Source organism: Sinocyclocheilus grahami, unplaced genomic scaffold (assembly GCF_001515645.1).
Source record: "Sinocyclocheilus grahami isolate Dianchi unplaced genomic scaffold, SAMN03320097.WGS_v1.1 scaffold776.1, whole genome shotgun sequence".
Taxonomy (NCBI): domain Eukaryota; kingdom Metazoa; phylum Chordata; class Actinopteri; order Cypriniformes; family Cyprinidae; genus Sinocyclocheilus; species Sinocyclocheilus grahami.
This window is the reverse complement of record NW_015505955.1, coordinates 186,760-212,280: the sequence shown is the minus strand read 5'-3', so window position 1 is coordinate 212,280 and position 25,521 is coordinate 186,760. Positions and strand designations below refer to the sequence as shown.

Genomic DNA, 25,521 nt, shown 5'->3' with positions numbered 1-25,521 from the left:
AAAATAAAGGTTCTTTATTGGCATCTGTGGTTCCATGAAGAACCTTTAACATCCACGGAACCTTTCCATTGCACAAAAGCCTCTTTACAGCGGAAAAATGTTCTTCACACTAAGAAAATATGGTTCTGTTTATTATGAACACGCACTGCAGTTATGTCATCTCCTGCTTTAAATGCTGTCAATGTTTTTATGTTCATCAACTGGGAAAAAAAACATTCTGAAAGTGATTTCAATGGTGTCATTATCATTATAATTGTGGTGTTTAATAATAATAGAACAATTATTAAAATTATTAAAACATTATCTTCATTGTTATAGTTATTGCCCTTGGTGTGAGTGCACCTTAAAGGAATAGTTCACCCAAAAATGAAAAATTTGCTGAAAATGTAGTCATCCTCAGGTCATCCAAGATGTAGATGAGTTTCTTTCTTCATTGGAAGAGATCCCAGATCCCAAAATGAATGGGTGCCATCAGAATGAGAGTCCAAACAGCTGATAAAAACATGATGAACTCACATTTTGTCCAGAAGCAACGTTAATAATGGATTTGTTTCTTACAAACACGCAGCTTTTCACTTCACAAGACGTTAACTGATGGACTGCAGTGGTGTGGAGTACTTGTGCATTATTGTGATGTTTTTATCAGCTGTTTGGACTCTCATTCTGACGGCACCCATTCACTGCAGAGCATCCATTGCTGAGCAAGAGATTTAAATGATACATTTCTCCAAATCTGTTCATATGAAGAAACAAACTCATCTACATATTGGATGGTCTGAGTATATTTTCATTTCTGGGTGAACTGTTCCTTTAAGCCACTGACACACTGGTTGTCTGCTGTTCCTCAGGTAGGCACAGACTGGGTGTCTGTATCAGCAGGGATGAACTGCTCTCAGCAGGTTTTGGAGATGAACCTGTTACGTTACCTTCACACCGGTCATCCTGGAGCAGCCGCTGCTGACGTCTTTATCTTCCACCTGTTGGATGGCAAGAACCGCTCTCCTGCGCAGCACTTCCACATCACAGTCAAAGAGCTGGAGAAAGGTGGGCTGCTGCTTTATTCTCATGTTTTCACTTTGAGTAAGTGTATTTAGTTTATTGTAGTTTTCTTTGTTTATTTGGATTTTTTTCCCAGCACTGTAAAAATTGATGTAAATAAAGATTGAACATGCTTTAAAATAAATTTTTAACACTTTTAATTCAATGTTACTTGCCATTTCTTTGTAATCATTTATGAAATGTTCTATTAATTTATGAGTAAATCCTACATTAAAAGTAACAATAAGTATTTGATATGAATGTGTTTTCCTGATGATATGCATACTATATTCCAAGAGCTATCCGCAAATTATTCATCATTTCGAGTCTGTTTTGTGCTTCTCTCCAGGAGACATAGCATTGTTCCTGAAGCCCGTGAGGACGAGTCGCGGGGAGCGTGTGATCCTCACCACAGACGTCTTGCTGGCTGTAGACGGCACTGACAAGCCGGAGGAGCTGCTGTACATTATCACCGTACCTCCAGCACATGGACATGTGGAGTACATCAAACACACCGGAGTGCAAATCCAGTCGTTCAGTCAGCTGGACGTAGCAGCAAACCTGGTGTGTTACGTACATGACAACAGAGCCACTTCACCTAAAGAGACCCTGCGGTAAGGACCTCATGCAAGGACATAGTGTTATATATTAATTAAGACTTTAAATCATACTTCACTATAAAATCAAGCATAAATAATAAAAACACTATTTATAATATTTAAAGAAAGTGAAGCCTATTACATTATATTCATGATAATGAATTATTAAATATTAATATAATATTAATGTAGTTTATATAATATATATTCATAAGTATATAAATAAATAAAATATATACACTTTTTACACAATATTTTTTCCTAAGTGTTGCTTCGCTTTCTTTTTGCAAATTAAAATTTCTTATTTTTCTTCTTGTTTATTTGTTTAATTATTTTATTACATAATATTGCTAACATATAATAAAGAAAATTAAGCTTGTTTAGGAATTTCACATTATTTTCATTATAATTAATTATTAAGATACTATTAATGTAATATTAATATAATATGACACAATTTATATTTTGCTTTATATATAATTTTTTATATTAAAAATATATAAACTTTTTACACAATATTTTTTTTCCTAAGTGTTGTTTCACTGTCTTTTTGCAAAGTAAAACGTCAGATTTTTCCTCTTTTATTTATTTATTTTATGAAATAACATTTATTAATATTAATAATATATTAGCCTGTTTTGGGAACATTAATTAATCCGCACATTTTACACACAAATCGTCAGTACTGTAACTGTCACTAAATATTAAAACTACATTAATGCAACATGAGACTTGTAATATGATATAATATGATAATTGCAAAGTAACATTTTTACTTTTACTACTTACTTTTTTTATTCGTTTATTTATTTAGGGGTGAAATATGACCAATATGTGAGATTACTTTTTACAAGTCTTTGCTCACCTATTTTATAGTTTTAGATTTGTGTGTGTGTGTGTGTGTGTGTGTGTGTGTTAGTTAAAATAATTTTTTGTTGTACCTTTTTTTAGGATATTTTATAAAAAAAAATTTTATGCATATTCAACAGATATCAAGTCAAGTAAAATGTATTTGTATAGCACTTTTCACAACACAGCTTTACAGGAAGTCTTTACTGTTTTGTCTGCGCTTTAGTGATTATACGCAGAGGAAGTTTTTGTGCTGGGCGATATGATGATATACAGTATAATGATGATACAGGTTATCCTCCAGATTTTGAGCACTTGTCCTGTAATCATCTTTTAATACTGCAGTGATTGTGTGTGTGTGTGTGTGTGTGTGTCTGCCACAGATTGAAGCTCTAGACAGCGCCGCTCCGCAGATAGCAGTGCTGGAAACACTGTGGAAAGTGGAGCTCCTCAAAGATGGTCGTTATGGGATCTTCATTTCCTCCAGAGAGCTCAAGGCTCAGGATCTGAACTCAGCAGAAGCTGATCTGATCTATCACATCCTCAGAGCGCCTTACTTTGGATACCTGGAAAATTATACCAGTGGTGAGAGATCTCTCTCTCTGTTTGTCTATGTAGTTAACTGTCTGTCTGTCTGTCTATGTTTCTATCTATCTATCTATCTATCTATCTATCTATCTGTCTGTCTGTGTTTCTGTCTGTCTGTCTTTCTATCTATCTGTCTGTGTTTCTGTCTGTCTATCTTTCTATCTATCTATCTGTCTGTGTTTCTATCTATCTGTCTGTCTGTCTGTCTGTGTTTCTGTCTGTCTGTCTATCTATCTATCTGTCTGTGTGTCTGTCTGTCTGTGTTTCTGTCTGTCTGTCTATCTATCTATGTTTCTATCTATCTGTCTGTCTGTGTTTCTGTCTGTCTGTCTGTCTTTCTATCTATCTATCTATGTTTCTATCTGTCTGTCTGTCTGTGTTTCTGTCTGTCTGTGTTAATGTATTCACATGATGTAAACTCTGTCTGTAGGTGAGTTTGTGAGGCAGCGTTTCTCTCAGAAGGATCTGAACAGAAGGAATATTGTCTACATCATAAACTCTGCTCTGGATGCTTTAACTGACAGTCTGGAGTTTGCTGTTTCTGATGCGCTGGGAAACACCGGAGCCTCTCACAAGTAAACCCTGGACTTTGAAATGTTGCTTTGATTTTGTTTTCTTGCAGAATTTGGGACTGAGTTATTTAATTTCATTAGACCTTATCGTCCATAAATCACCTTTTCTAGTAGCAATAAGTACTTGTGAGTATTTCTTAATGTTTTAATGAAGCGTTACACCTCCACCTATACACTTGGATGGCATGTTGTCTGTGTATGTTAGGATGCGTAATGCTATTCTCTCTGTCAGACTGGAGTTCAGCTGGGCCAGTGTGCAGCTGACCAGGACTGAGTATGTAATATGTGAGAATCAGGGGTCAGTCTCACTGACCATCCAGAGGAAGGGAAATGTGCAGGACTCGTCTTATGTGACTGTACAGGTATAGCTTTATTTGTTATGGTGTATTTGGTTGCTTTTTATTCTTTTGTGAAGAAGAATAAAGGATTTGAATATGCACTTTTCATTTTCCATAGGTGAAAGAACTAACAGCATCTGCTGGAAAAGACTTTATACCGGCTTCATCACTGATTCAGTTTGACCCAGGTCTTTTGTAATCCACCAACATGGGGATTTATTGTGGGAATATAACCTGTTTATACAAATAAACAATGAACTGAGATGTAAAACAGAAGCTAATTCAAAACCTAAATGAATGATGACAGAGCTTCAACGGTGTCTGTTTCCAGGGGTGGTCAGTCGAGTTTGGAAAGTGGAGATTGTTCAGGACTCTTTAGAGGAAGCTGATGAGAAATTTGAGGTTAATTTGGTCTCTCCCGTGGGTGCAGTGCTAAAAGTCAACTCAAAAGCCACCATCTTCATAAAGGACACATATGGTTAGTGCACGTTGTCCAGAAGACCAACATTTAGGTGAACTATTCCTTTAACGAAAAGAGCAAAAATCATACTTTTTCCACAATGATGAAACGTCACAGGTTATGTGTGTAGTAAGATGATTTGTTGGCTGTTTGTAAAGGGCAGTGCAGTGAGAGCCGGTTTAAAGCGGACACTGGTCTTCAGGGCCGAGAGGTGCAGCCGGGGCCGTACCCTCAACACGGCTCCATCCAGGTGGAGACTCTACCTTTCTCTCAGGGCTACATCAGAGGAGACGGTGATATAATAGTTCAAGCTCCCACTGCTACAAAGAAAAGACTCCGAGTCATTGGGAATGGGAAAGTGGTAAGTCAATACAAACTAGTATTACGTTTATACTATTACAGCATTTATTATGATGATGTTGGATTCGATTTTATTTTTTATATTTTCAGTTTTCATTTGAATTTAGTTGGAGTTTTAGAATTTAGTTATGGGCTTTTGACATTTTTATTCCCTTTTAATATTTCTATTTAGCTTTAATTTATTTTCATTTCTGTTTTAGTAATTTTAGTACTTAAGTTATTTGTGTTTGTTATGTTTATTCAATTGAATACAATTTTCATTTTTTTAAGTCTTTCATGTAATATTTATATTTTATTTAATTTCCGCTTCATTCAAGTCAAAACAAGCCATTTTAACCGTTTTAGTTTACAATATTTCATGTAATATGTAAATTAATATATATATATATATATATATATATATTTATTATTATTATTTTTTTCATTGTATTTAATTAATTGAATTTAATTTCAGGTTTACTTCAGTTAACAAAAACAATTTTGAATAGTTGTTGTAGTTCTATATATATAAATATAGCTTTTATTTATATATTTTTAGTTTTCATTTACATTTTTGTTTTAAATTCCACATTTTAGTTGACTTAAGAACTATAACAACTATAATACATTTTATTACAGTCTTAATTTGAGTAAGTTTAACACTTCAGCTTATGTCATTTCAGTTAGTTGCCTAGGCAATATTTATTTATTTTATCTACATTTTATTGCAAATATTGTATTTATACATTTAGAATTATTTTGTATTTATTACAGCTTTATTTTAATTAAACAAAACATTTTTTTTCAGTAGTTTTCATGATAACACGGTGAACTTTCATCCACAGGTTCAGCCTTCTGAAACCGTTCGTCACGGATCTGAAGTCATTTACAAAGTAAGCAGAATAAAAACATAATGGCAGTAAAGCAGCTGGGACTAGACATATCCGTTATGTCCAAAAACATTTTTGATCTTAATTTTTGTTACCATTTGTTATATAAAATCACAAATAATTCCCTTTATTGATATCATATTAATATTACTAATCACTTACAGTACCACGGTATCATATCGATGGCGGTCGAGGAGGACAGCGTAGCCTCTGACAGAAAGGCACAGGTGCAGGTGACCAGCAGGGGACAGCAGCGCCCTCCTCACGACAGGACCGTCCCGCACACTAACACCAGAGCTGCTGCACAGCGTGTTGCGACTCAGGTGAGAGCTGGAAAAGGTCCGATTCATTTACAGCAATATTTAGCAAATAAACCTGCATGTCTGGTGGTATCTCTCCCCAGCCGTCCTCCAAACCCTGCACCCCGGAGCTCACTGGCTTTCTGCATTATAACGACAGCTCGGCTCAGCTGCTCCGCTGTAACGGGGACTCCTGGAGGCCCTGGACCCCGAATAACGAGGTTGTTAACATCGCAGTATTTAAGATTTAGAAGTCATCATGATGACTGGGCCTTCGGTTTCAGCATTTCACAAGATGATTTGAATGCTTTCTGGTCTTTTCTGCGCTCATCCAGACTGTGAAAGCACAGAAGTGTCCTCGAGGATGGACGTATCACAACAACTACTGTTACATACTGAGCGGCGAGCGCAAAGCCACGTGGAGCGCCGCGGCGCGGGCCTGCAGAGAGAGGTCAGACAGAGCAAACGCTAGATAACAAGAACAGGGCCGTAACCACTGTAGACATTGAGTGGGACAAGTCCCCCACAATAATTAGAGATGGCCAAATTGTCCCTCCAATATTTGAAATTCTTGCACTGATTTGCTGCACTCTATTACAATAAGCTCATTTTTCAACTTTAAAAGTAACATTTTTAGGCTGGCCTGCCTCGTCATAGTCAGAAAGATTCAGTGTTCACAGAAGCAGAGCCTGAATTCCCTGCAGAATGTGACGAGCGGTGTTGGGAAATGTTGCTAGTTACGTAATTTAATCACAAAATAAGGTTACACTTTATTTTTGAGGTGTCCTTTGTTACAGTGTAATTATGCATTTAAGTACTGAGTAATATTAATTAACTACATGTACTTACTATATGGTTATGGTTTGGCTTGGGGTTACTTGCATGTAATTATGCATAATGTATTGTTATTATAATAGTAAATATGTAACAAGGACACCTTAAAATAAAGTGTTACTCAAAATAAATGTAACTAATCCATTACTGTTACTGAGGGATGTAACGATTCGCTCAACTCACGATTCGATTTGATTCACATTATATGATTTAAGACAAATTATAAAATTAAATGTGTCCTTTTATTATTGCTTGGACAAAATGCTGCACGTTTCTTTGTGAAATTGAAATATAACACTATAATAATATACTAATATAGCACTTGTATATTGTTGCTCTTTTGTTGGTTTTGATTGCTTCTATTGTCCTCATTTGTTAGTCGCTTTGGATAAAAACGTCTGCTAAATGACTAAATTTAAATATAATGTAAATAACAAAACTAAATTGAAATTTTAAAACAAGCCCCAAATCAAATAAATAAGTAACACAAATAAAAGAAATCTCTTTATATAAACAAAATAAGGCTTTGTCTGTGCTCTTTCCTTTTAAAATGAGAGGCAACCACTGCATTTTAATCACGATCCAAACAAAGATGCTGCATACATGCTACACGAGCAGTTTTTAATCTAAATTAAATTGTATCATTTCGAAATTTGAAGCAAAAACAGAATGGTTTGACTTCAGTTTTGTGAAACTATGCATAAAAATATCTGCATGAAACCGAAACGGCAGACGAGCTGAACGAGATGCAGATTCACTCTCTGCCAGCAGGTGGTGCTTAAACCCTTTCCTTGGTTTCTGCTGTAAACAAAGCAGCGCTGCACTTATGAACTTTAATATGCATTATACAGAGGCAAGATGAGAAAATACCATCTAAACTTTTCTAAAGACAAAGTTCCTCTCAGACATGCATTCATATAAACTCCTACCCCTAAACGAATCGCGATTTGTTCAGCATCTCAACCGATTTGAATCGTCACATATTTGAATCGATTTTCAACCGGCTCGCGGTTAATCGTTACATCCCTACAGTTACTGAGAAAAAAAGTGTAATTAAATTAGTTATGAAAATGTTCTTGATTACAAAGGGGGTTACAGCTGATGGTTACACACAGATTTAATTGATTTCTTTCCCAAATTGCATTGACTGTTCTGAGATATGAGACACCAATATTTCAGGAGTTTAGGACACATGCTTATTCCTTTTATTTAACCGTTTTATTTCCGATTTGGGTTTATGTTTTATTTTTTAAGGTTAACTGCATTTTCCAAAGCATTGTTAGATGTCAGTGTTTCCTGTCATAGCTATGCAAAGATTTGATTTCAAAAACAGTATCATAGCTATTAAACTATATCTTGTTATGATTTTAAATCAGTATTAAGCTCAGATGAATCTCAAAGCAACAAGAGGTGCTAAAGCCCGATTTTGTGGTAGCAGTGCTTTAAAATGAAATTATAATAATCTTAATTCGAGTAAAGAAGGATTAACTCTGCCTGCTTTAAATGTTTGAAAATGTTAACATTTGAAAACATTCATTAGAAATTTTGAAATGTAATCCAAAAGTAATCAAATGTGATCAGTTATATTACTTTAATAAAGTAATTGATTACTGATTACATTTTAAATAGTGTAACTTGTAATCTGTAACCTACAGTATTACATTTCCAAAGTAACCTTCCCAACACTGTTGACGAGACGAGAAATATTTTGCATTTTCAGCATATTACACTCTAAAAAATGCTGGGTTAAATACAACCCAGTGCTGGGTAAAATAGGGACAAACCCAGCAATCGGGTTGTTTTGACCCAGCGGTTTGGTTACTACCCTTAAACATTTAACCCAACCGCTGGGTCAAAACAACCCAATTGCTGGGTGTGTCACTATTTAACCCAGCACTGGGTTGTATTTAACCCAGCATTTTTTAGAGTGTACACATACAAATAATAGTGAATGTGTGCATATTTAAAAATTGTATTTTGCCAGTAATTCAAAAGGATTCATTTCCAATTAGAATTTAAAAAAAAAAATGAAAATTTTAGCCTTGCAGTAATACCACTGGTTATGAGTAACTGTGACTGACTGAATACTTGTTTCCTCAAGCTACAATGGACATCTGGTCAGTGTTTTGTCAAAAGGAGACATGGACTGGCTGTGGGACTTCAGTGACAGAAAACCCTTTTGGATTGGTAACTTCTTTTTCTGAATTTTACGCAGTCAGTGTGATTATAGTGTTTTGAAACATAAGAGTTGATTGAATCTTCAGACAAAATATTTTTAAACTTTAAAAAATTTAAGTTTGCATATGTGCTTTTATGGCTCATATAGTATGATATTAGAAAATATGGAGCTTAAAAAAAGCAGATGATTTTTAAACACTTAGTTTTATGATCAAAGCTCTGTAGTTTTTATCGTGTGGGCAAAACATAATGCAATACAATGCAGTGATGATTGAGAGATGAGCAAATAAACATTCCTGAAAATCATATTTGATGTTAAAATGTAAAAAAAAAAAAAAAAAAAAACGATGTACAGATAATCAAGTCACTTCAGTCCAGTAAGTGTTTATCTTGAAATTTTACAACAACAAAAAAACAAATATATATATATATATTATTTCTTTAATGTTTACTTTATAAAAATGACCATGACCTGAAGGTGGACATTTTCACAATTATACTTTAAAAAGTTGCTAAACTAGTATAAACTACCAGTCAGACGACAGAAGGCATGCAGTAGCAAAGTTATGATCATGTAGATCATTTAGAGGCCTTTGAGTATCAATTATGATACTGTAGGAGGTAATACGCAGGGACCAATTCTCACTATTAACTAGTTGCTTATTAGTATACATATTACTAGCATATTGGCTGTTTATTAGTACTTATAAAGCAGATATGAATGCTTTATTTTTTATTTTAGATCCCTTAATGCTACCCAATACCTAAACTAACTTACTACTAATAAGCAGCAAATAAGGAGTTTATTGAGGCAAAATCGTACTTAAAGGGTTAGTTCACCCAAAAATGAAAATTCTGTCATTAATTACTCACCCTCGTGTTGATCCAAACCCGTAAGACCTTCGTTCATCTTCAGAACACAATTTAAGATATTTTTGATGAAATCTGAAGGCTCTCTGACCCTCCCATAGACAGCAAGGTAACTACCACGTTCAAGGTCCAGAAAAGTATCAAGATGATCGACAAAGTAGTCCGTGTGACATCAGTGGATCAACTGTAAAGTTACGAAGCTACGAGAATACTTTTTTGCGCAAAGAAAACAAAAATAACGACTTTATTCTGCATTTTCATCTCTACTGCGTCACTTTGGACGTGTGTTCACGACAGTATCATGACGCCAGCGATCTGGGTCAGCGCCGGCGCCGCCACACGCTCTCGTCATGATACTGTCGTGAACACACGTCCAAAGTGACGCAGTAGAGATGAAAATGCAGAATAAAGTCGTTATTTTTGTTTTCTGCGCGCAGTCCCCAAACTAAAGTGTGACCAGGTAGGATTTAAAGGGTTAAACATGAACTGGTCGCTCTCTTTGTGTAATGACAGGTCTGAATGATCGTGACAGCAAAGGCCGCTGGGAGTGGGTGAGTGGAGAGCCTGTCACTTACACCAACTGGAGGCGGAGCCCTCCTAAAAACAGGAAGAAGGGAACGAGGAGGTGCATCCTGGTCTGGAAGAAGACGAAATGGCAGATACGAGACTGTAAGAAAGGAAAGGCACACCGCTATGTGTGTCACGTTAAAATGTGAGTTCAGTCACAGCTGCACATAACCTGAGCACATGATATCTCTACTACTTAGTGCACATGGTAATCATGATGTGACCATGCTGGACTGTGGTTTGTTGTCTGCTCATGCACTTCAGACTCGAAACAGAACAGAACAGCCACGTTAACAACTGTTTCCAAGCCCAAGGGTGACATGATCACAAAACATCTGTAACTCCGAGGACTGTCATGTGTTATAATGTATATGTATGCTACTCAATGTTATTTGTATTCTATATGTATTTATTACTGTATGTGCTCTGTATGATATGGGAATGGGGTATTTTAGATTTTTTTCTAGCTATGTTTATATGTATAATTTTTTAGTTAGCATACGTTTTTTCGTATTTAAAAAAACAGTACACGTGACATCTGAAATTGAGGTTCAATCATTTTGATTTGTCTGCAAATTTTTGCTAATAATTGTCAGAGATTGAATATACACCAAATATTCTAGGCTCACAGTTGTTGTAAAAAAAGTAAATCTTAAAAAATAATAAAAAAAATTGTATGCATAGATAGAGCTCTTATAACAAATGTTAATCTAGATTTACTTTGATATGCATTTTTTTAAAAACACTACCATGCAAAAGTTTGAGTTGAGTTTATTCAACATTAAATTGGCAGTAAAGACATTTATAATGTTACAAAATATTTCCATTTCAAATAAATGCTGTTCTCTTTTTATTCACCAAATAATCTTCAAAAATGTTACCATGGTTTCCACAGAAATATTACACACTGCTTCCAAAAATAATGATGATCGGAAATGTTTCTTGAGCATATCTTCAAAAATGTTACCATGGTTTCCACAGAAATATTACACACTGCTTCCAAAATAATGATGATCGGAAATGTTTCTTGAGCATAAAACCAGCATATTAGAATGATTTCTGAAGGATCATGTGACACTGAAGACTGGAGTAATGATGCTGAAAATACAGCTTTGATCACAGCAATAAATGACATTTTACATATTAAAACAGAAAACAGTTATTTCAAATAATAATATTTTATAATAAGAAGAGACTTCTTATAAAAGCATTAAAATCTCACTGAATGGTAGTCTAAACATTCACAAATTGGGCAACCATCATGTTATGCTTAAATAAATCAGTTTATTAAAAGTTCTCAACCAAAATGAACTACAACATTATAAAATAATTTAGAAAGTTAACATTTTACAAATAAAAACACTGTTATCCCATCTTTACATACAAAATAAGGCACTATTCAGTGTGTTCTGCCTAGCAATATACAAAACATCATACAAATAACAACAATGTACAACTTGTCTTGTTCCAAATATGAAAACATATTTAGATGAGCCCAAATAACGTCAAATTCCACTTTTTACTTATAAATGACCAAACAATTTAATCTCCAGTGTCTTCTCTATCATTTTTGTGCACATTGGTCGAAAAACTGACCATGACATGATAAAAGGATGAAAACATTTTTAATTATTGATGAGGGACTAAATAATAAAAAAGAGATATCGTCACACACCTAAACTAACAAAAAAGGCCATCAAACATTAAGCTTAATTGTGCTTTTCAAAAGCAGTTCTTACTAAAGACAGGAATGGTTTCACATTTAGCAGCTTCACCTTCTGAAAATACAGCTCCTTCCTCCACAAACAATCAAAACCAGAAAATCAGAAGCAGTGAACAGAAACACATCCCTCCAAACCAACTAAAGCACTTTATCATATTTAGGGCAAACTGTCATTGGACAATCAGTCGTAGTTTTTGTTAGTTTTGTTAGTCTTAAGTTACATCAAATATCCTTAAGCCTAAAGGAGTGTTTTGGAATTTTGTCTTTTAAGTTACGTAATAGTTCTCTTTTGGCTGAAAAATGTGCAAATGTAAAGTCGGATACTGCCACGCACTGTGTCTGAATGCATACTACACAAACACACATCTTCAGGGGAAGGCCGCTGAGCGTTCACTCACGCAGAGTGCTGTGATAGCGTGAGATCTGCTGTCAGAGAAAGCCATGTTCATCCAGTCCTTTCACTGAAACTGGGTTCCATTTAGCAGTGGGTTTATTACCGGAAGCATGAACTGAAAAACAAACATAAAAATGAACAGCATTATCAGACTAATGGAATTAGGAAAGGGACTCGTACTAAATAGTAATGCTAGAAATGAGTCACCAATGATACAAGACTATGTCTAAATTAAGATAAATAGCAACAGAGTAGTAGGCACTACTAAAAATTACATTAAATTATTCCCAATTTTGCACAATTATGTAACATGACAGTTTTTTGAAAAACTATATAACACTACTACTACTAAAATAAAACACACACACACACACACACACATATATATATATATATATATATATATATATGGATGTGTGTGGATATTATGGATATACATTTCATATTAATGCATGATTGGATTAGATTATGATGGATGTTTATGTATAATTATCTATTTATTAAGTAATTATAAAAAAGTATATACACCCTAAAACAACACACACACACACAAATGTATATAGCCTATATACGAGTACAAAGTATCATTATATGCTTTCACCTTTAAAGGAACACTCCACTATTTTTGAAAATAGGCTCATTTTCCAACTCCCCTAGAGTTAAACAGTTGAGTTTTACCGTTTTCGAGTCCATTCAGCCGATCTCCGGGTCTGGCGGTAGCACTTTTAGCTGTAGCTTAGCATAGATCATTGAATCTGATTAGACCGTTAGCATCTCTCTCAAAAATGACCAAAGAGTTTCGATATTTTTCCTATTTAAAACTTGACTCTTTGCTGCTGTACCATGTGTATAATTCCTAGCCATATTGGCCATATTTCATTTTCTGTCAGTCTTAGTACACGATGTAACTACTACAGAAGAGTCAAGTGTTAAACAGGAAAAATATAGAAACTCTTTGGTCATTTTTGACCGAGATGCTAACGGTCTAATCAGATTCAATGATCTATGCTAAGCTACAGCTAAAAGTGCTACCGCCAGACCCGGAGATCGGCTGAATGGATTCGAAAACGGTAAAACTCAACTATTTAACTCTAGGGGAGTTGGAAAATTAGCCTATTTTCTAAAATAGTGGAGTGTTCCTTTAAGATTTGTACTCATGGAAATGACTAAAGTAGTCAAACCTGTTCATTAGAAGGGGGTGGCCCAATACTTTTGCCAATATAGTGTGTATTTATTTAGTTATTGCAAGTGACTTCATCAACTATAAAACGATGCCAATTTATCGTATTAACTGCTACATTAAGAAAGCTGTCCATGTGTTAGAGTGTGATGTTACCTGGCAGCGCTGTGGCTCTGCTGTGCGTTTCTGAAGGAGCCGGTGACAGTCTTTCCCCGTAATCACTTTCACCAGACGAGGTGTGATCTCCGGCTCTAGAGTCTGCCATCACATACAGAGCAGGTCTCTTTTTATGGTACTTGGCACGGTACGTGTCCGTCATGCAGCTGTCCACGGAGAAGTACGTGCTGGGGATGACAGCAGAGCCGGCCGCAGGTTTGGGAAACCTGGAGAACTTCTCCTCACCCTCACTCGCAGACAGCTCGTTCCTCTCCTGATCAGAGGAGCCAGACTTGGAGCTCGTGTCAGAGTTTTCCATCCACTTCTGCAGGACGGTTTGGGACAGAGCCGAGCCGTTTCGAAGAAGACGTCGAGGGCTGGGTGGACGGGGATCTCGTCGCCGGTTCTCTGAGCTCAGGATGAGAGGTTTGGGAGGCACTGATAGAGCCGCGGCACGAGAGGGAACCGGAGGAACGTCAGCTCGTGATGAGGAATCCTCCTGCTCGGAAAAGGGTCCGGCAAGATCATCGGAGCTGTTCCACTCTGAATTGCAGGTCTTGGTGAAATTAGGAGAGATGGGGTTCCCGTTTACCACGTGTGCTCGTTCTACCTCAGTCTTCTCCATCCTCTCCTTCGCAGGGTTGTATCGAAAAGCTTGTTTCCTGTAGGAGAAAACAGAAGGCTTGTCTTGTATCTACCTCACACTTGCCCATATTACCTTTAAAAAGAACTGGTTACACTTTATTTTAAGGTGTGTAATAATACATTCAAGTACTGAGTAATAATAATTAACTACATGTGTACATATTATATAGTTAGGGTTTGGCTTAGGGTTACTTGCATGTAAGTATGCATAATTTATTGATATTATAATAGTAAGTACATGTAACGTGTAACAAGGACACCTTAAAATAAAGTGTTAAAGAACTTTATAACTTTAAAAAGAAGTGCACTTGAGAGTGCACTTGACTGTGTAGTTGTAGTGTAAATCTTACAAGATTAAAAAGGTACTTGCAGATAATACAATATTAATGAAATTAAAGGCCACTTGCGTGTATTTAAAGAGAAACACTTTAATGTTTAACACACTTAAGTACACTTTAAAAAGTGTGCTTTTATTTTACAAGTACATTAAAACATGACAAAAATGAGTAAAATTACCATGATTTATAAAGTAGTACACTTTTTTGATGTTGACTACCATACTAAAGAAACAACTTGAACTGTAGTGTTATTTGATATTACATTTCAAATTGATACATTTTAAATAATATATTTTTAGTTATTCTGAATGTACTAAATTGCTACTTCATTATAAATGTCTAATTAAATATTGAAATGCACGACACAATAGAAGTTTCAATAGAAATGACATTGAAGTGTATTTTCGTTCTCTGTAAATGCTTGTCAGTGCAACATTCAGCGGTACTTTAACCACATTTCAAAGACAGTAGAAGCAATTATGAAATTACATATAAAGATGTACTTAAGAGGGTGAAAAAAAGCACTCCGAAGGTCAGCTAATTGCATTTAATATGAATTTCAGCTAGAATACATTTTCAATTTATTGCAATCAACATACAGTTGTGTCTGAAAACATTCCATTCAAACTTACTGTAAGCTATTATTAACATTTTAATTACTATTATTTCCATAAGTATTATTTTTAAAAGTATTTGTATCAAAACATTTATGACCTGAGCCACTTTCTTTCTTTCTATACACATTTTCAGGTTTTATGCATGTGAATATTTCTGCATATGGAAAGCACACAAAAAATTGCAAGTAAAACATTCAAAGTCTCATGCATTAATTTTTTCGCCCAAATAATATACATACCTTGGAATAACAGGACTCATGAAATGATCATGTGTTTTCTTTTGGTGGTCACCTACAAAACAAATGAATAAAAATATTCATCTTTAATGTACCGTTGCATGCATTCTTTAATGTATATGTATTATTAATAAAATACATATACATAAAATATTTCTGCACTGAAAAGCAGTGTGAAAGACTGAATCTCTGGACACAGACTGAGGCCGTGGACGAGTGCAGTGTTATGTAAGGGTTCGGGGCCGTGGGTATTGTCTGGGTCTCAGTGGGGTCTCTGGCTCCAGCTCTTGGCCTGTCTAAAGCACACAAGTCCAGAGAGAAGGGGCCCAGACTGGGCCATCCGGCTCAAACCAGCTTCTCTGTGCTGCCGATGGCTTGTTAACAATGAGCTCGAGGGTTAAACGCGATCATAAAAGTGGCCGTGCCATGCCAAGTGGGCAGTGAGTCTAATGAGAAAACAGCAATGCTTTCGATGTGTTGCTGTAGAGACCAAACCTTTAAATCTGAGGAGCTGTCAGGTGGACTGTGGGACGTATGTCTACACAGATGCATGCTGGGAACACATTCACACACAACGGACTGCTGTGCTAAAAACCTCACAACAACAATCTGCATCAGTGCGGTTTTCCAGTGACATATTAGCTGCTTAGTAAAGGAAATCAAAAATGTAATTAGTGGATTTCAGTATATAAATCTATAAAATACACTATAATGCTAGTGTACTTCTAAAAGTTGATTAAACAATAAAAAGAAAACTTTTCTTCTAAAATAGAAAAAATACTGATGACATTATTTACGGCTCACAGAAGTACATAAACAAATGTTTAATGTGCTCTCTCTTTATTAAAATGAATGTGTCACTCAGTATTACTAAATAAACATTTCTGAATTCATGCATACATAGAGAGAAATCAACGAGAATGTCTCTTACTAAAAAGATTTCAAGATATACATTTGAATACAAGATATATATTTTAATATAATTAGGATCTCTCTCTCGCTCGCTCACTCTATACACACACACGCACACGCACGCACACACAAACAAACAATAAATATAAAGTATATCTTAATATTTCCCAATCCGAATTCATATTTATACAGGTAATATGTTAAAAAATGTACACTAGAGGGCGCTAAAGATGAACGCTTCACTTTACTAAGTCTGTCATGAGGATTTAAGATTTGTTTTGCTGTAAAAGTTCAGTGAGCCATACTTTGAATGCAACTAACAACACTAACAAAAAAAACCTGAACCAATACATATCAATTTACATGCACAATTTTAATGTAAAACAAACATCATAATTAACAGAGTGCAACGGAATACAACACTCAGCTTCTTAATTAGTACTACACTTCCTTGGCATCATGGGATTGTCGGTTCATCTTTACATCTTAGTACAGTCACTGCCTCGATATCAAGCCCCCTGAGACTCGCCAGCAGTGTGTGTGTGTGTGTGAGCGAGTGATGTATCCACACACACTGCCTTTCCCTCCTTCTGTTATTTTTTTCCCCAGCGCATTAACAGCTAAATCCCTTTGGCTAGCATGCAATTATGAGAGGATTGGACTTTAGACCCCATTTTCTGGTTTTTCAAGCCTGTCGTGTTTAAGCTGCTAAGCCTCATGAGAAGAACCTCCATTTGATGGCCATGACTTGCAATATTGGATAACGTTGTTGCAATATTGATAAAGATAGAAATAAAATACTGGCGCAGCCAGAAGAAACCACCACACGGCGAGTCCCTCCACTGACGCAAGTTTAGGAGTTTTTTTTTTATCCAAGGTTTAATCTACCACAAAGCAAATATTATAAATTCACAACATTACAATCAGGTCCATCATCTGTTTTCAAGACGCTGTGTGATTTGAGACATCATTCATGCCCACAAATACAGTGTAATATTCTGGTTGAAAAAATACAATTCAGTACATCAGCTAGTGCCATAAAGTTTTTATTTGAGCAGTTTTTATATAACATATGATCATATTTATTAAGATTTTGAATTAGCTTTTATTTTTATATAATTATCTGAAAAATTATTATCAGAACTCAACCCAAAACTAAAATCATTAAAAAGTTTCTTAACTTAAGTAAATAAATAAATATATTAAATATATCTGATTTTAACTGACTTAAAATTTTTTTTAATAAAAACTATACAGACGTATTAAAAAAAAAATATATATATATATATATATATATATATATATATATATATAGTGTCTTATTGGTAAACAACTATTTGAGTTTAAGTTTTAGTATATTTGTAACTGTATATATATTTATTTTAATTACTGTTTTAGTCAACTTAAACTTATTCTTATTAACTTATTATTTCAGTTTCAGCCAAGGCACCGTTTCTACTTTTCATTACAGTTTTTAACCTAATGCTTGCATTTGATTTTTTTCAGCTTTATTTCAATTACGAAAAAGAACTTTTTAACACAGTAACACAACATAAAACTGCACATTTGAAAATATAAATTAGATTATCCCCAGCTGGTGCCATAAAATAATTGTTTAATTTTTATGTTTATTTTAAAAGCATTTCCTGACTCATAATCATTATTTAAAAGCATCGCCTGATTCACAATTATTCAGTTAATATTCATGTTCCCTAAAGCGCTAGACGATGCATCCTGACACGTGAAGAAATGAGCTCACAGACGGCTGTCACATGTGCAGACGGACCCCGATCAGACTGACAGCCGTACATCAACACTCGACATCTGAGATCACTGGCAGCTCAGCAGAGAGCAACACACACCTGCTCTCTACACGCCACTGAATCAAGCAAGCCCAAAACAATGCAGATGGGCTTGAAGGCATAGCTGCTACATACACTACATTATCTTATAAGGAGTGCATACTTATTTGCATTACAGCTAAATTAATCTTTACATTCACCTCTGAAAGGGAGGCAATTACTTGCCATGTAATACATGCAAATATACATACGGATAGATATGCATCACATCAGACAAGACTGAACTGGATCTGTCGACCTGCTGAAAATAGTTACTGATGTCTAAGAATAAATATGTTCCACAGTGCAACAGGATCTCGGAGAACGTCTCTTCATGCTTTTAATGTGCTTTACAGGAAATAACACACTCCAAACTCCCAACTACATTCATACTTTCACACTTACTGGGCCAAACGCTAAAATAAGAAGGAAATATCAGCATTTACAATATTCTGCTGCTGTTTGGTCTCTATGGTTGGTTGGTTTTAAATTTCAATTTCAATTGCAATTTCATTTTGGACTTGGTTCAGTGGTAAATAAAATGCAGCATCAGTTTTAACCAGCTGCAATTCAGTATGAAAATCTCTGCCAGTTTCGGTTTCATTTTCAAGTTTTTCTTAATTTTATAAAATTTTAAATTTCAGCTTTATTTAAATGACGGAAAAATTTACATTTTAATAACCACACTGCATAAAATTGCACTTTTACTTAAAATAAAAATAGATATTAATAAATTCAAATTTAAATTAAATAAATGGTAATATACATATTTAAAAAAAATAAACATTATTATATTAATAAACTCAAAGTTAATAAATGGTAACATACATATGAAAAAAATATATATTATATTAATAAATTCAAATTATAAAGTAAATAAATGGTAATATACATATAATTTTTATTTTTTAAATATTAATAAATTCAAATTTAAAGTTAATAAATGTTAATATACATATATAAAAAATATTATATTAATAAATCCAAATTATAAAGTAAATAAATAATAATATACATATTTAAAAATAAAAATTATTGTATTAATAAATTCAAATTGAAAGTTAATAAATGTTAATATACATATTTAAAAAATATATCATATTAATAAATTCAAATTATAAAGTAAATAAATGGTAATATACATATAATTTTTATTTTTTAAATATTAATAAATTCAAATTTAAAGTTAATAAATGTTAATATACATTTAAATAATAAAAATTATTATATTAATAAATTCAAATTATAAAGTAAATAAATGTGAATATACATACTTAAAAATAAAAATTATTGTATTAATAAATTCAAATTTAAAGTTAATAAATGTTAATATACATATTTAAAAAAAAAATTTTATATTAATAAATTCAAATTTAAAGTTAATAAATGGTAATATACATATTTAAAAAATATATAATATTAATACATTCAAATTTAAAGTTAATAAATGTTAATATACATATTTAAAAAATATATAATATTAATTCAAATTATAAAGTAAATAAATGGTAATATACATATTTAAAAATAAAAATTATTGTATTAATAAATTCAAATTGAAAGTTAATAAATGTTAATATACATATTTAAAAAATATATCATATTAATAAATTCAAATTATAAAGTAAATAAATGGTAATATACATATAATTTTTATTTTTTAAATATTAATAAATTCAAATTTAAAGTTAATAAATGTTAATATACATATATAAAAAATATTATATTAATAAATCCAAATTATAAAGTAAATAAATAATAATATACATATTTAAAAATAAAAATTATTGTATTAATAAATTCAAATTGAAAGTTAATAAATGTTAATATACATATTTAAAAAATATATCATATTAATAAATTCAAATTATAAAGTAAATAAATGGTAATATACATATTTAAAAATAAAAATTATTATATTAATAAATTCAAATTTAAAGTAAATAAATGGTAATATACATATTTTAAAAATAAACATTATTATATTAATAAATTCAAAGTTAATAAATGTTAATATACATATTATATTATAATAATACAATCAAATTTAAAGTTAATAAATGTTAATATACATATTTAAAAAATATATTATATTAATAAATTCAAATTATAAAGTAAATAAATGGTAATATACATATTTAAAAATAAAAATTATTATATTAATAAAATCAAATTTAAAGTAAATAAATGGTAATATACATATTTTAAAAAATTAAAATTATTATATTAATAAATTTAAATTTAAAGTAAATAAATGGTAACATACATATTTTAAATAAACAAATAAATAAATAAGTAGGTAGGTACAAACATGTTTTGTTGAGTTTTGTTTGTCTACAGACTGAAACACAAATGCTGTAAGGATGCAGACAAAGAACAGCAAGTCCATTTAAATCCAAAGAGTCCAAACAGCGGCAGATCAACGGTCAACACGCTGAACTTTCAGAAACTCCTGCTGCTCTGACCTTTACGAGCATCTTAGGGCTCAGCACTGATAATGAACAACACACTCCAGAGACAATCAGACGGAGCAGAGAATACACATCCTGCCTAACAGCGCTGTTCTGATCAAACAGAAAGCCTGGGTTGTTAACATGGCATTTGTCTTTTCCTTCCTTGGCAATATGAACACAGGAACAGCAGCCGGAAAATTCTCGACATTAAAAATTTATGAATTTAAATGCTTTAAATTAATTCCAAGTCCCATCCGCAAAAACAATTATTTATTTATTTATTTTTATTATTATTTTATTTTTTTGCAATTACTTTTATCCAGCTGGTGTAAAGGTGATTTTAGTGGATGCAAGTCAGTTCTCCTCAAGTTCACACACTCTGAAAAATGTGGTGAGGATTTTCACTCACAAATTAGAAACGGCAGGCAACACTGAATTAAACACTATTTCTGTCTTTTTTTCTTCAAAATGTTGCATTTCTTGCAAAACATTATCACATTATCTATGTATGTTTGACAACTAGAAAGTGTCCAAATATGTTGTGAACAATATATCTATTGCTGTATAATTAAAAACTAACTTAGGTGTTACATTTTTAATCCGCTGCCATTTAATGCCTGTTCACACTCCTACCCTCAGGACGGAGGTACAGGAGCGTAGATTGCAGGACTTCCAGATTAAGGAACTCCTTCTTCCCCTCAGCTATTAGACACTTAAACAGGTAGCTAGCTAGTGGACTTATCTATCTCATAGAACAGTCGGTCCAAATTGTTCATCTCATTTGAACATTTGTAATGGTATTGCTGTTATTACTACCATTGTATTTGTGTTAATATACTCATGTAGCCTCATCTCAACTTGCACATCTGTTACTGCTGCTATTGTTATCATGTAGTTGCACTCAATTTGCACGTTACTGCACTATTGTTTTTTGCACATAAGTTAATACTGTACATTCGCATATTTAGATACCCTATACATAGTCTATATTTCTACTCTATACTCGCATGTATAGATACCAGTCTACTGTATATTTCTATTTTTTTCAGTCTATATTCCTACTACTGCAGCATAGTTTTTATTATTAGGTTTCTTACATCGTGTATGTATGTGTGTATAGTTTGTGTATGTGTATAGTTTTGCACTGTCTTGGCATTCATTGTGGACAGCAAAGTAAGAATTTCATTGCTCAGGGAAACTTGTTTTCCTCACTGGGCATATGACAATAAACGCTTTGAATCCTTTGAATCCTGAATCCTAATCCAGCAATAAACTGGATAGGGGAAGTCGTGGCCTAATGGTTAGAGAGTCGGTCTCGTAACCCAAAGATTGCGGGTTCGAGTCTTGTACCGGCAGGGATTGTAGGTGGGGGGAGTGAATGTACAGCGTTCTCTCCCACCTTCAATACCACGACTGAGGTGCCCTTGAGCATAAATGGCTGCCCACTGCTCCGGGTGTGTGTGTTCACTGCTGTGTGTGCGCACTAAGGATGGGTTAAATGCAGAGCACTAATTCCTAGTATGGGTAACCATACTTGGCCACACAATAATGCATATTTACACACACACATATACACACACTGAAATAATAAATCATTATAATTATTAAATAATATATATATTTTTTTAATTTTCGTAATTTATTATTTTGTATTTTAATTTCTTTCTTTTTTTCCTCTCTGCTTTTCAGAATGATTTCTGCTCTATTGGCTACTGGAATCAGGCCAGTTTGAAAGGCAACACTCAGCACTTTTGAACCAATTTCCATTTGGAAAGAACTGTCAATATAATATTAAACTGCTACTGGATATAAAATGTGACTGAATACTGCAGCAAAAAAATAAAAAATAAAATAAAATAAATTAATTAATAAAAAATAAAATTAAATAATAAAAATTAAAAATGACACTATTATATATATGATGTTTATATCCAAATTAATGTGTCCTCTCTCTCTCTCATATATATATATATATACAGTGGGTACGGAAAGTATTCAGACCCTCTGCAAAAATGTCAACAATTCTGTGTTTTTCTGTCAATATGGGGTGGTGTGTGTACATTAATGAGGAAAAAAAATGAACTTAAATGATTTTAGCAAATGGCTGCAATATAACAAAGAGTGAAAAATTTAAGGGGGTCTGAATACTTTCCGTACCCACTGTATATACACATACATATATACATACATACACACACACACACACACACACACACACTGTATCTATACAGACACACACACACATTAATTTGGATATAAACATCCAGCATTCCTCCCTGTCTAACTCCTCCCCACTCATTTAATGTTAAAGGAACGCAGAGCCATTATTTCCCACAGCGACAAACACTTCAGAGCTTGCGCCGCAGTGAAAACAGCCTTTAAGGCTTGTGCGAGAACACAGCCCTCAGAGCTGTCCTTTCTGCTTCACTTCTTCAGCCCATAAAGCACCTAGAGCTGGGGTAAACAGACCATCACAACACACTCACACATACACAATCAGCTCCCAGCGCTGACGAGCAGGACAAATGATTCGTCCCCAAACACCACCCCATGAGCTCCTTCACCTGGAGCGCTGCGCTGATAACAGCCACACTGCCAGATCACTTATTTATATCACACTATAGGATTCCTTGATATTTTGAATAATATTTTGAATAATATTTTCAGTGTATTATAATTCAGTTTATTATATTTATAATTTTGATTACTTCAGTTAATTTTAGTTGTTAAACTTAATTTTAACTTTAGTCATTTAAAGTGTTTTTTTAGTAATATTTCTATTTAGGTTTCATTTATATTTCAGTGTTAGTGAAGATTTTTTAAAGTAAAAATTTGTCATTTAATATTTATATAATATATATTATTTCAATCTGTCAAAGGGTGACAGGCTGACAAAATACACACCTGGCAACCCTTTTCCGACCCTCAACTCCATAATAATTGAAATCTTGTATTATGCTTTCAGTTTAACAACATGCTAACATCAAACATTGTTTACAACATGCTAACATTCAAAAACCAGTCACTACTTGTCAGTTTGTTATTGTTAACTCAAACTATTAAAAACCATTTCCAGTAACTGAAATAAAATATATTGATAGAAAAATAAATAAATAAATATCTAAATAGAACACACACACACTGACACTACACACACACACACACACACACACACGAAAAAGACAAAAGCACATACAATTACTAAAACTTAAAACTAAAATTCAAATGAAAACTGAAAATAGAAAAATAGAAGTTTTCAAAACATTAATAAACACTATAATAGTACATAATTAATGCTAAAATAACACTGCTCCGTGGCCGCGGTTCTATGGAAGTTAATATGCTGCCTATATAGGAAAGAGCGAAATAGGCAACTGTCTACAAGCTATGCAAATAATGTTTTGGTAATGTCTGATATCCATTAACAAAAAAAATCACAAGCACTTACTGTAGATAATGGACGAAGGTGAGATCTCGGCCTTTAAATCCTCGTACCTCTTTTGGTAGTTAGGCTCCCTAAAAATACACAATGCATTGTACTCAATAGTGTTCTTAAGCAGTTGCGCTGTACTTGATTGTGGTCACAGTGGATTCTGTGCTCCCTTCACAAACATATGAATGTGGGAGAACACATTTTTTCATATTTCACCACGTCATTTAACGTTCACAACTTGATGAATTTGTGAAATCAAAAGAAATGCCACAGATTGACCACCACACACAGTCGGTGTTGTCAAGTCAAAAACTTGGTAAGTTTAAAGTATTGCAAACTTCACGTAAGTACATACTTAATCCCACTTAAATTTCAGGAAAGAACAGCTGCATAAAGAGTGTGACGCCGCTTTAGTCAGTCTACATTAGATCTTTCCAAGCCTAACCTTTCTAAGATATAACAGTTCAATAGTATGACGTAAACACCTCCACCTAACATTACTGTGACATGATGTACTCTGATTCACAATCACAACATGATATGAACAGCTACAGATGAATCTGAGACCATATCTGACAAAGAAAAACATTCAGATGGTACTGAAAAAGCACTCTTCGCTTACACAGAAGTCAAGTCTTGCCTGATGTTTACTCTGTTTAAAAACAAAACAAAAAGTATAATTCATAAAGCACACACACAAATATTTGTTTTTGAAATAAGTCTCTTATGCTTCCAAGGCTGCATTTATTTGATCAAAAAATAAATAATTTCATAATTTAAATAATGTATAATTTAGTTTTCTATTTGAATATATTGTAAAATGTAAATTTATTTCTGTGAGGTATATATATATATATATATATATATATATATATATATATATTAGTGCTGTCAATCCATAAAAAAAATTAACTAATCACACATTTTTCTGAAATTAATCGCGATTAATCCCACCTAATATTAAAGTTTTTAAATATACTTTTATATTGCAATAATTTCACATTCAATCTTCAAATTAATGTACAAACAACAAAGACAGTATATTTTTAAATATTTGTTTAATGGCATCTTTTTTATGAATGAAGGCCAGTATCAAAGATACTAATATTGATTTCTTTATAAAATTGCCCCCCCCCCCATATTTAACCATTGCCTATAGCCATTCAACATTA

General features: G+C 33.3%; 2 protein-coding genes across 2 annotated transcripts in view; one reads left to right on the top strand and one right to left on the bottom strand.

Moving 5' to 3' along the window:
- frem1a (Fras1 related extracellular matrix 1a) overlaps positions 1-10,862 on the top strand; it is a 33,311-nt gene extending 22,449 nt beyond the window's left edge. The window contains exons 18-32 of the mRNA XM_016245951.1: positions 849-1,044; positions 1,388-1,652; positions 2,627-2,633; positions 2,870-3,071; positions 3,505-3,649; positions 3,879-4,008; positions 4,103-4,172; positions 4,316-4,462; positions 4,603-4,805; positions 5,629-5,676; positions 5,838-5,996; positions 6,077-6,193; positions 6,308-6,423; positions 8,908-8,993; positions 10,368-10,862. Coding sequence (XP_016101437.1) covers positions 849-1,044; positions 1,388-1,652; positions 2,627-2,633; positions 2,870-3,071; positions 3,505-3,649; positions 3,879-4,008; positions 4,103-4,172; positions 4,316-4,462; positions 4,603-4,805; positions 5,629-5,676; positions 5,838-5,996; positions 6,077-6,193; positions 6,308-6,423; positions 8,908-8,993; positions 10,368-10,570 — 2,094 coding nt within the window. The 3' untranslated portion in view covers positions 10,571-10,862. The remainder of the gene's footprint in view (positions 1-848; positions 1,045-1,387; positions 1,653-2,626; positions 2,634-2,869; positions 3,072-3,504; positions 3,650-3,878; positions 4,009-4,102; positions 4,173-4,315; positions 4,463-4,602; positions 4,806-5,628; positions 5,677-5,837; positions 5,997-6,076; positions 6,194-6,307; positions 6,424-8,907; positions 8,994-10,367) is intronic.
- An 833-nt stretch (positions 10,863-11,695) lies between these two features.
- Positions 11,696-25,521, bottom strand: part of LOC107561496 (inactive ubiquitin carboxyl-terminal hydrolase 53-like) — a 48,347-nt gene continuing 34,521 nt past the window's right edge. Inside the window, exons 13-16 of the mRNA XM_016245950.1 lie at positions 24,365-24,432; positions 15,714-15,765; positions 13,875-14,536; positions 11,696-12,653 (exon numbers count right to left, since the gene is read on the bottom strand). Coding sequence (XP_016101436.1) covers positions 12,574-12,653; positions 13,875-14,536; positions 15,714-15,765; positions 24,365-24,432 — 862 coding nt within the window. The 3' untranslated portion in view covers positions 11,696-12,573. The remainder of the gene's footprint in view (positions 12,654-13,874; positions 14,537-15,713; positions 15,766-24,364; positions 24,433-25,521) is intronic.